Consider the following 12,406-nt stretch of genomic DNA (forward strand, 5'->3'; position numbering starts at 1 on the left):
ATATGATGGGAGAGTGAGGCTAATATGGATTATTATAGACCATGCTTTGAAGATGAGTAAGAAAGAAAAAGGAAGAAAAGAGATTAAAACCCCCGCAATTCCTCTGGTTGGGATTCTAATGATTACGCCCAATGGTACCATTTGGTGCTTGAGAGATCAGAAGGAGGGCATCTCATTTACATGGGCCAGGTGGGTGCAAGCCGCACTTTGGTCACATCTTTCGACCCCACTTTGTCTGGAATCTCTGGCACCTGCCTGCACATGTGGGGTGAGAGTTGTTCAGACCCAAACCTGGCCTCATCCCCTCCATAGTTTTCTGGGATCCAGGCCACTTGTCTGGGCTGGACCCTACACGTAGGGCCGGCATACAACATGTGACCCTTACTCCCATTTGCCTCGTAAGGGGCAGACAGAGGTTCCACCCCTTAGAAGACAACCAGGAAACCAATCTTTGCCATTTTTCAAAGGTTTTCACTGATCTCCTGCATGTCGGGAAGGTACATCGGCAGAACTCCCTCAGGAATTTCAGGCCCAAACAATTTTTCAACGATGAAGCAATCATTGGGAGCCCACAGCACATGCAAGGAAGGTCCAGAGTCATACATTTGCATGTGTTTTAGGTTGACAGAATCAGCTGTAGTTGGTCTCGTTAATTCCCTGTTGTCTTTTCACTTTTCTCGGGTTGCAAATCCTACATAGGTAATTGTCAGCCTAAGATTTAGATAGGATTGGCCTACAGTGAGTAACAGATTCTGCTTTACTCACCTGTTTTAGTTTTATTCCTGTATTAGTTCTTTCAGGGCCAACCTTTTGGTCTCTATTTGTGACATTAAATAAATTTAAAAAGGAGATAGACAGTTTCCTAGCTGATAAGGGAATTAGGGGTTACGGGGAGCGGGCAGGGAAGTGGACGTGAGTCTAGGTTCGGATCAGCCATGATCCTATTGAATGGCGGAGCAGGCCCGAGGGGCCGTATGGCCTACTCCTGCTCCATTTCTTATGTTCTTATGTTCTTATTTGTTCCGTTCTTTGACAATTTTCTGTTTTATTTTGCCTTATTCTCCCTATCTCTTGTCTGTGTACAGTTTCTAATTTCTGGCTCTCCTTGTATTTATGTATATTTATTTTTCTTTCATTCTTGTCTTCCTCCACTCTCTCTCTTTCAAGGTTGCTGCGGGTGGCTCTGCATCATTTGAGGTAAACCAAAGCAAGCGACTGATGATGTGACTTGAACTATTAATTAAATGATTAGTACAATGGCATTACAATATTTTTAATTTTTTTCTCCTGTTCAGATGAAATACACGGTCCTGTTTTTATTACCTTGATATTTAAGACTGTTTTCTACAACAGTACTTTAAAGAACATGCCTCAGTAATCACTTTAAATGCCAAATTGTATTTGTGGGGTTATTTATGTTAGCCCTGTGACATCAATCATAATGCAGAGGATCCATAAAGTAAGAGAAATTGAGGAAGCATTACAGTGAACCTGCATTAAAAAGTACATTCTCTATTTAAACTTTTAGGATTAAGTTCATGATGAATCCAAAACGACAGGCTCTCACAAAAGCAGCAACACCATACTACATATACTACTTAAACATAATGTTTGAAAAGACGCTGTACTTCCCACTCAACTGAAGACTGTCAGAGTGGGTACTGGACCAAGTATATGTCAACTTACCATGAAAAATGAGTAAGATGGAAGCCCAGTTCATCACGTTTGACTGCCAGTGCACCAAAAACAAATGCACTGTTAACACAGCTGTTCAGTGATGTGATGGCACCATTATGTTGCCAGTCACATTTCCTGCGACATATATTTAAATTTTAATTAATTAAAAAAAACCTCAACAGCTTAAGCTTCAGCAGATAGAGCATTCACTTGAGCCTGAACTTGAACGTATCCCAATGATGAACATAGCAGTGTCCAGAGTTGAGGTTTCAGGGCAAGTTTTTCTAGTTATTTTGGAACTATGCCTACCTACAACCTCCTTGGTAAAGCAACGAAAGTATTTAAATTCACTCCTTGGCATCTGGTCTTTTTCAACAATAATTCACTGTAAAACTCCCACTTTAGAATTGGGTTTCGTGGTAGATCATGGGTAAGACTAATGATATGTTCGAGAAAATTTACCCAGAAATTACAGGACAATTGAGAAAATTGTGTTGAACATAAGAACAGCTGATTGCTGTTGAAATGAGCACTTCTACCAGCAAAAAGCCTACATACTGACTGTAGTAAGATAGACATTTGGTTGATAAGTTTTACCTTGGAGGATAGAAAGAACTTAAACATTAGTGCAGGGATCAGCTGGAGCGCTGTACTGAATAAGTTATTGCTTTAGTTGGCATGCAGGAAGGATGTTGAGGCAATAGGTGTATAAAACATAATCGACACAAAATTGGGATTGGTAGCACTCGTATTTTGGGTGCTACGGGTTCCATTTGGGTATCAAAATGGTGCCCAATGCACACAGTGGGGCGAATCGCACCAGACGCCATATCGGTGAGGGCATTAGCGCGCCGCAGTTAATGACCGCTGGAAATATGCAGAGTAGGCAGATCATGGCATCAATCAGCGTGCAACGCTGATTTGATGCCAGCGGTGCCATTTTGTCGCTCAACATTCCAGTCACCTTCCTCTCTTAAGCTCGCACAGCTGAACACACATTCAGCAGCAGGAAGGACCCCTGCCACCAGTGTGATTTAAAGGGATCATCAACTTCTTACAGGTTAGTTGCTGGTTGATTTCTTCTGGCTGTTGGTACGATTCTACAAGTGTTTGGTGCTTTCTATATTGGTTTCAAGTTGCAAAAGTCTACAGGGAGTGGTGTGTCAGGTGCTGAAGGACTTTTTGCTCACTTCAAGGCTTCTGCACACTTTCTACCAGACATGGGTGCACTAGTATGCATCCCCTTGGAAAACAGCATGACTTCGAGAATGAACAGAGGCCACGCAGAGCAGGACAAGCTACTAGAAGAGGGAGAAGAAAGAGGGGGAGGAGGGCTCTAAGCAAGAGGCCATATCCACCCAGGGTGTTCAGGGAGAAATTCCCCTACCTGAACCTCAACAAGGAACAATATGTGAGATGTGTGCGCTTCAGTAAGGACATCCTCACTGAAATCTGCCACCTGCTGCAGCCACAACTCCAACCTCAGAGCAGGGCAAGGACCACATTGCTAGTGTCTGTGAAGGTGACAGTGGCAATGAAATTTTATGCGTCTGGTTCCTTGCCGGCTGGAGCTGGAGATATTTGCAACATCTTGCAGTTTGCCGTTGTGGTAAACCACTGTTATACCTGTCTGTGTCTGTATGTGTATTCCACTAGGTACAGGTCTGGACATGCCTCGGCTGACTCCTCCCACTATTCCAGGTATATAAGTGACTACCTCCCAGTCCCTTAGTATTCTGGACGGGTCGACCACTCGAGACAAGACCTTCATTCTTTAGTTAATAAAAGCCTGATTGTTACTCGCTTAACCTCAGTCTTTTGAGTAATTGATGGCACATCAGCCGTCCACTGTTGCATAAGGGAGGTCACTGAGGCTCTCTATTCAAAGAGAGCTGACAGCATTTCATTCTGTCTTGCCAGAGACAAGCAGGTGAAATGAGCACGTGGCTTCGCTGGGATTACAGGTTTCCCCATGGTGCAAGGTGACATTGATTGCATGCACATCACTTGTGGGCACCGCGGCCTAGAAATTGAGTTGCCTTAGCGCCGCTTTTGCGGCGCTAGAGGGCCTAGCGCTGCAATTGGCGCCGGCGCTGAAATTGCCTGGGGCCCTTCCGCCGCGCTAGACCGGTAGCGCTGCGCCGGCACCGATGACGTCATCGGTGTGCGCAGCGTCCCGGTTGCCATGGCGACGGGCCCCAGCGCCGAAATTCAGTTGCGGCCGCCTCGCCCGTGGCAGCCGCAACTAAGACTCTGGCAACAGAGTCTTACCTGACTTTGCGCCGGCGCATTAAAGGCCCCGCGGCGGCCGGCCGCTTTCCCGCCGGCCGCCTGGCCGCAGCTCCCTCCCCGGACTTCCCCCCCCCCCCCCCCCCCGCCCCCGGAACAGAAGCAAGCCCGGCACTTGTCCGAGGTGCCGGGCTCATTTTTAGAACGATTTTCGCGGGCCGTGGCCGGGTGCAGGCAGCTCCTCCTTAAGGGAAGGAGGAGGCCTGCACTTCCCGAACCTGCCGCACCGCAGCGGGCGCCGCAGCGCCGGAATAGCGCCGATATTCAGCACGTAGCGCCAGTTTTCAGGCGCAAACACCTCTCAGCAGCGCCGGCAGCCGTTTGGGCGCAGAACTATTGAATTTTGGGCCCAACCAGCGCGACTTAGCTCCGGCACTAACTTCCGGCGCTAAAGCCCTGGCTGCGCCAAAACTCAATTTCTAGGCCCGCATGTCAACTCTTCCCTATACCAGAATTGAAAGGGATTCCACTCCCTCAATGTTCAGCTGGTGTGTGACCATAATGCAGTATAATGTGGATAAATGCGAGATTATCTACTTCGGTGGCAAAAACAGGAAGACAGATTATTATCTGAACGGCAATAGATTGGGAAAAGGGGAAGTGCAACGAGACCTGGGTGTCCTTGTGCACCAGTCGCTGAAGGTAAGCATGCGGGTGCAGCAGGCAGTTAAGAAGGCAAATGGTATGTTACAATGCCATATAATCTTTTACATCCACCTGAGGGCAGATGGGTCTTAGGTTTAATGCCTCATCCAAAAGACAGCACCTCTGACAGTGCAGCACTCCCTCAGTACTAGAGTGTCAGCCTGGATTTTGTGTTCAAGTCTCTGCAGTGGGACTTGAACCCTCAACCTCCTGACTCAGAGGTAGAGAGTGCTACTACTGAGCCATGGCAGACAGTACAAATAAGACCCATTTGAATTAGTTCGTAATTACACATTCACAGAATCACAGAAACCCCACAGTGCAGATAGAGGCCATTTCGGCCCATCGAGCCTGCACCGACACATATCCCACATGATCCCCGTAACCCCTACACCAACACATATCCCACCCTATCCCCGTAACCCCACGTATTTAATCCCCCTAACACTAAGGGTCAATTTATCATAGCCAATCAACCTAACCCGCACATCTTTGGACTGTGGGAGGAAACCGGAGCACCCGGAGGAAACCCACGCAAACACGGGGAGAATGTGCAAACTCCACACAGACAGTCACCCGAGGCCGGATTCGAACCCAGGTCACTGGCACTGTGAGGCAACAGTGCTAACCACTATGCATTCTCAGTGACTTATCAATATTCATATTTACTCAAGATATTGAATGCAAAAGGTGTGCATTTAATTAGCATCAGGCTATAAGAACATAAGAAATAGGAGCAGGAGTAGGCCATTCGGCACTTCGAGCCTGCTCCGCCATTCAATGAGATCATGGCTGATCTTCTGCCTCAACTCCATTCACCGGCCCTATCGCCATATCCCCTGATGCCCTTACTAGTCAGAAATCTATCGACTTCTGTTTTTAATATACCCAATGACTGAGCCTCCACAGCCCTTTGGGGTAGAGAGTTCCAAAGATTCACCACCCTCTCTGTGAAGAAATTTCTTCTCATCTCAGTCCTGAATGGCCTACCCTTTATCCTGAGGCTGTGGCCTCTGGTGCTAGACTCCCCAGCCAAGGGAAACATTCTCCCAGCATCCACCCTATCAAGCCCTGTAATAATTTTGTATGCTTCAATAAGATCTCCTCTCATTCTTCTGAATTCAAAAGAATACAGGCCTAGTTTACTCAATGTGCACCAGAGATAGTTTTGGGCCAAGAAAATACTAAGCATTACTACAGTTCTTGGTGTTCTTAAACAATAGTTGGAGAATAGATTTTATAATAACCTTTAAAACTTTTGTACTAGTTAAAGGTGTGCCCCACACATTGGATTCTACACTTCTTGCAGAGTATTTTTTTTTTTAACTTTCTTAAAATTCACTGTTTACTCACAAAAGGGGAAGTGCAACGAGACCTGGGTGTCCTTATGCACCAGTCGCTGAAGGTAAGCATGCAGGTGCAGCAGGCGGTTAAGAAGGCAAATAGTATGTTGGCCTTCATAGCGAGAGGATTCGAGTACAGGAGCAAGGATGTCTTGCTGCAGTTGTACAGGGCCTTGGTGAGACCACACCTTGAGTATTGTGTGCAGTTTTGGTCGCCTTATCTGAGGAAGGATGTTCTTGCCATGGAGGGAGTGCAGCAAAGATTCACCAGACTGATACCTGGTATGGCAGGAATGACGTATGAGGAGAGATTGGGTTGATTGGGCTTATATTCACTGGAGTTTAGAAGAATGAGAGGGGATCTCATTGAAACTTATAAAATTCTAACAGGACTAGACAGACTAGATGCAGGAAGGATGTTCCCGATGGCGGGGGAGTCCAGAACCAGGGGTCACAGTCTAAGGATAAGGGGTAAGCCATTTAGGACTGAGATGAGGAGGAATTTCTTCACCCAGAGAGTGGTGAACCTGTGGAATTCTCTACCACAGAAGGCAGTTGAGGCCAATTCATTAAATATATTCAAGAAGGAGTTAGATATATTTCTTAAGGCTAAAGGGATATAGGGAGAAAGCAGGGACAGGGTACTGAATTTGGATGATCAGCCATGATCTCATTAAATGATGGAGTGGGCTCGAGGGGCCGAATGGCCTACACCTGCTCCTATCTTCTATGTATGTTTCTATGACTGCTGCCTGGAAACCAAACTTTTGAAAATGTAATGGTGTTTTCAGACTAGCATTTTGGACAACTTGAGGCTGCCTTTTTTTTTGGACTTCTACCTTGGTTTCTCAATTATAAAGTAAAAATGTAGTGTTTGCTTGCAAAACTCTAAATGCTGGGGACAATTATAAACTTTATACATTATACACTACAACGGAGAAATATTCAGACACATCATTCATTTACCTACTGAACTGGCATATAAGTGAAAAAAAGTGAGGCACAATTACAGATGCCATAGCTGATTTTCTTGAGCTACAAAACAAATTGCATTTTTTGCAGTTGAATAAAATACTATAAGTATCATAAAATAGGCCACAGTTAGAAATGTGATGCAATAAATATCTCCACTCCCTTGGTAGAAATTAGTCTTGGACCGATTTCGAGCAGGAGTTGTTAATTTCAGACCGCCTGCCTCAACAACAGCGGCCCATAGATAAGCTCTGGGAGAGGAGGGTTGGAGTGGGCGACGGGAGTGGGGAGGAGCAATCGCAACTGTGAAGTTAGGGGAGCACTCCTGCTCATCCTGGCTCCACAGGAAGGTGTTCCTGAAACAAATATTAAAATACTTACCATTGGTTGGTTGGCAGCCATGGGGACTGCTGAAGGATCTTCAGCTGGACAGGCCCAATGCTTACCTCGCTCATCGGTGACTAATTTGTTTAAGAGGTCCTTTAACAAGCATTAGGCCCAAATTTACATATTCAGGGAACCTCATTCCTTATTTAGGCGATTGCCTGGGACACCATAAAAATGGGCCCCACAAATTTGGCAGTGGGACCAATGCCTGCACAGATTGGACACTGGGCATCCCACTTGCTAAATTAGTATGCTTTGCGCGGGAAGATCAGGTAAGTGAGGAAGGAGGGTGTGACCGAGGGGTCAGGGGGATTGGTAGCTGGGTGGTGGTGTGGGGGGTGGTGGGGGCAGTGGCGATTGGTGGTTGGGGAGGGATTGGTGGCCGAGGTGAGGATTAGTGAACACAGGCGGGGCGGGGTGGGGTGGGGGTGGGATAGTTCGATGGTTGTGTGGAATTGGTGGCCGAAGTGGAGGCGGTCTGCATTCTTTAAATGTGGTGTCAGGAAGACCACTCTTGCTGCTCCCAGCTTCACATTCAGGTAAGTATATTTTAATAAGTTACCTTGTTGGATGCAGCATAACAGGCGGTCCCTTTAAGAACTGCTTGTTGAACCACATGTTGGCCTGATTTGCTTAAGTACAGCCAGCGCAATAGTGGCCTAATGCCTGTTTCATGCACAGGCACTGCATGCCAGTGTTTTGTCTTTTACCAATATGACGAGAGGCTCACTCCCAGCTCATAATCATGCAATTGCTGCCTGCCATATTGGAGGCTTAGGTGGCCATTTCGCACCCAAAAAGGGGCTACACGGCTGAATTTGTAAGCCATATACTCTATTATATTGACAACTAAATTATATTTGGTTAATTTCTCAAGTTTAAACATTACAATAAAAATTTTCATTGTTATTTTGTCTTTTTTCTGCACTTATTGCAGAAAATTAACCTTATTAACCACACTATGGAGTTTAAATTCTTTGTAGTATTTTTGTCTTTATTAAAACTATAAAAAATGAATCTTGTTTCCCTTTTCCTTTTTTGAAGAGAGACGTTTCAGTTGAGTTTTAATCCCTCTTCTGACGAACGCTAATAAGCTTTACAATGCAAATTAAATTCTGTACTTGCAAGTTTTTTATAAATTATTAAATTAATGTCAAATTAGTTGGTGAGCAGACTAATCCTGGCTATGGCTTTACATTCAAAGACCCTAATGTAACATTGTAAAGGTGATACTGTACACATTAGGGAATAATCAGCAATCTATCAATTGCTATTGCATGGGAACAATGAAGGTTTTCTGAGACATTAAGGGAGAGTTGATCTGATGACACTGGCATATTGACTTTATGCCTGTGATCAGCTGTACCACTGTGGAGAAGTATGCAATGGTAGTAAGATACTTCAAGAAAGGGACAGAGGGAGAATCATAGGATTACTGTAGCCTGCTCCAGCAATTGGTTATTGAAGCAGCATTGATGAGGTGTAGGAACAGTTTGCCCATCCAACCCCACTCAACTGGAAATGGCATATGTTGTCAGGAATCCATAGAAAGGAAAGATGGAGACAAATACAATGTCATAATGTCAGTGATATAGAAGTTGGCTGAATGGTTTGACTGTTCTTTAAAGCAGAATGAAGGAATTGGTGAAGGGGGCCAACAAGGACTGTTAATCCAGAAGGGCTTCTTGTCACTTTTCAGGTAGTTGATTAAGTAGGTCAACAACAGCACTGAGAGAGCGACTACTCCCTGGCCCCTCTGGCTGCCAGGCATTGAGCTGTCCCTTCTTCTTCTGGCTCTCCCTTACATTCACCCAATTCTTAATCTTCCTGTTGCTGTGCCTCCTCCAATTCCAATCTTCTTTGCAGTCTTGTTGTGCATAATGCAGTACATTACTTTGATAACACCCACTTTGTCTGGAGCATATTGCAAGGAGCTCTCAGACTGATCCAGATACCAGAACCATAGCTTCACGATGCCAATGGTGCATTTAGTGACGTGCCCTGGTAGCTGCATGCGTGCAATCAATGATGCCTCCTGTAGCAGCCTGCAAGAAGCCCAAGGTGAAACAGTTCAGGGAGGTGGTGACTTTCGTAGCAAGGTAACTTGGTCTAGCAGGTTCTCACTGATGCTCTGAGAAAGTGACTCAGCCTATAGACCCTGTGGGCTGGGTAAAGCCTTCTACATCAGATCCGCTCACTTGCTGTGCTCTCGCAGGCCCAACTGCTGCACAGCCTGGTTGCTGGTCATTGTATGTGAAACACTTTGGGACACCTTGATGAGGAACTATATAAATGCAAATTCTTTTTTTCTTTCTAATGAGCACTCTCTTCCTTATTTGAAGCATTCTCTCCTAGTTTCACGAGCTGCCTTTCCCTTATTCTGGCAAAAACATTCTCAGCTATTTCCTGTTTAATGGAATCCCTGGCCTTTGTATTCCTGGATTATAGCAGCATCCCTAGCAATCACCCTCCTTGATTAACCAACATCCTAAATAGAGGCGATTTCAATACAACAAATGCTTAAATCATTCATAATCTTTTCTTTTTGTGTTCCAGACACCGAATTTCCAAGTCCAAGTTCAGGTCAGTTAATGCCAAATATATTTTATAAAGTCATTTTGTTTGTATAATTTCTATGTTAGAATACTATTATTGTTACAAGTTTTGATTCAACGGCAACTTGATTTGTCCGGCAGTAAAGTAAATAAGCATTGTCTAAGATTATTTCTGTGTTTCCCATTTTATATGGAATTATCAAGTGCCGTTTGGTGAATTAAAAAAAAAAAAGTCACACAGATGGCAAAATTGCTGTTCTTAGATTGAGCAGCACTGATTTATACTACCTTGGTAAATGATATACTGACTAACCTTTTCTTCTCTTTTAAATATTTTTACTATCATTGACTCTGGTGCAGTACTTCTACTATGTTGCTGGTAGTGCCTGTGCTCTGTTCCTGGAGCTTGCCACCTCAGGCAGTAATTGTGATGCAGTCATTTGTCCTGGGTGGCTTCCACTTCAGTGCTCACTGCTTCCTCCCTTCAGTGCTTCAAAACCCAATCCTCATCCAGTGCACCTACCTCAAATAGTACCATATCCAAAGCACCTCTCCCCCTCCCACCTGGTGCTCCATGGTCCCAGCTAAACATCACAACCATGCTCCAGACCCCAGGCTATCCATGTGCAATGCCATAGAAGGTTAGCTGGTGTCACTAAGAGGCTTGCTCACCAGTTAATAATAGAACAAGCCAGAGCACAAAGGTAATTTCCTTTGCAAATTCTTTCAAACTACTGTATAATTGTCTGTATCCTGTAGCCAAATGTGACATTACGATATATTTTTCATTCTTCTCTAATGTTAATTTAAAAAATGTTACCGAGTATAAAACGGCAAGACATTCTTTATACTCGCATCAACTTTTGTGCTAATATTAACAAAGAAACAGATTCTCTGGTCGGCATATTTAACATGCTGCAATTGAGCCATTTACAGAAACAGTATATTGTTTTAAGCCATTTTGTGCAAGCTATTCAAATCTTGCCTTGCAAAGTATCGATGTTCTGCAGGTTGTCATGTAAACTCATTTGACAGGTCTAGGTATGTAATTAGCTTTAAGATGTCTTGTAAGTATGTAATTTTTTTAAATTAATGGCATTACCAGCTGCCTGTTGTATATGTGACAGGAATACTAATTTTTGTTCAAAGTCGCATAGCAACCATGTGTCACCCATCCTCTGAGACCATCCTGCTGTGATATAATTATATACAAAACTGAAAATAAGGGGGCGGTGGTCTGCTGGTAAACAAGCCACTGAGTGACACCAACCATAATAATCTCTCAGTCTGGCAGACATGGGAGTTTTTCCTGGTAAAATACTGCTGCGCAATCGTATCATGTACCACAAATTAAAGTAAAAGTGACATTTTCCAATATATCATGATATTTAAAAAATATTTTAAAGTATTCAATATTTTTTGCTCTTTCCTCCTTCCCCCATACCAAATGCTGTTTGTGTCTAAAAGGTAGAAAGCAATGATACTAGCACTGCTGTATCTGTGACCACTAAGAAGTGTATGAGAGTGGGCCAATTGGCCTTGCCTTCAGTTTTGCCTCCCTCCAACATGCTGCACCAATGCATCAGCCAAGCAATGTTAAAAATGTATTCATAAACATCTGCACGGAATTACAGAGTGCAGCATTCCCCTGATTTGGCAAAAAATTACTGACTAACAAACTTTGACATTTTCAATATTCTGCTTCCCCAGTTATCTGTAATTTTACACCTCTCAAGATAAAAATAGTGTTCGAGTGTGATGTTGACATTATGGTCCAATGGTACAGTTTCTTATGATAAATAGATGTGATGGGGTATATTTTCCTCCTTGCCACAATGGCGGGAAATCTTCATGGGGCAGATCGTATTCCCACCCCTTGACTGTGACCCAGTTTCCTTAGAGCAGGATAATTCAAATAGGTAGGGCAGGCCACCAAGGCCATTTTCAACATTACTGGAGCACCTACTTCAGGTGGGGAGGAGGACAATTGCTGCGGTGCCTTGTCTCATCTTACCATGGCTAACAGTGGCAGCAGAAGATTAATTAAAAAAAATCCATGAACCATAATCTGCCATAAAAACAGAAAATGCTGGAGAAACTCAGCAGGTCAGGCAGCATCTAATGAAGAGAGAAACAGTTAACGTTTCAGGTCGATGACCTTTTGTCAGAACTGGAAGAAAGCAGGAAATGGAACAGATTTTTAAGCAAGTGTAGTGGCTGGGAAATGGGGGAGGGGATGAAAGAACAAAAGGGAAGGCCTGTGATAGGATAGTAGGCAGGAGAGATTAAGAGACATTGAGAGACATTAAGAGATATTCAAGGCAAAAGGAGATGGTAATGGGCCAGGTTAAGAAACAAAGGATGGCTCTAGATGAAATGTAAATTGCGCTGGCAGAATGAAAGACAGCTGCCATGTGGGAGAGAAGAACAAAACAAAAGTGTGGATAAAATATATATATATGATAGGGGCCGGAGTTATGATCTGAAATTGTTGAACTCTATGTTGAGTCCAGAAGGCTGTAAAGTGCCTAATCGAAA

General features: G+C 44.1%; 1 protein-coding gene across 1 annotated transcript in view; it reads left to right on the forward strand.

Annotated features, from left to right (window-relative positions):
* LOC147106123 (voltage-dependent L-type calcium channel subunit alpha-1C-like) overlaps window positions 1–12,406 on the forward strand; it is a 531,473-nt gene that overhangs the window by 247,495 nt on the left and 271,572 nt on the right. The window contains exon 8 of the mRNA XM_086008919.1: window positions 9,870–9,896. Coding sequence (XP_085865045.1) covers window positions 9,870–9,896 — 27 coding nt within the window. The remainder of the gene's footprint in view (window positions 1–9,869; window positions 9,897–12,406) is intronic.

This window comes from Somniosus microcephalus, chromosome 16, assembly GCF_052327205.1.
Source record: "Somniosus microcephalus isolate GS21.2 chromosome 16, FLI_Smic_1.0, whole genome shotgun sequence".
In the NCBI taxonomy this organism is placed as follows: Eukaryota; Metazoa; Chordata; class Chondrichthyes; order Squaliformes; family Somniosidae; genus Somniosus; species Somniosus microcephalus.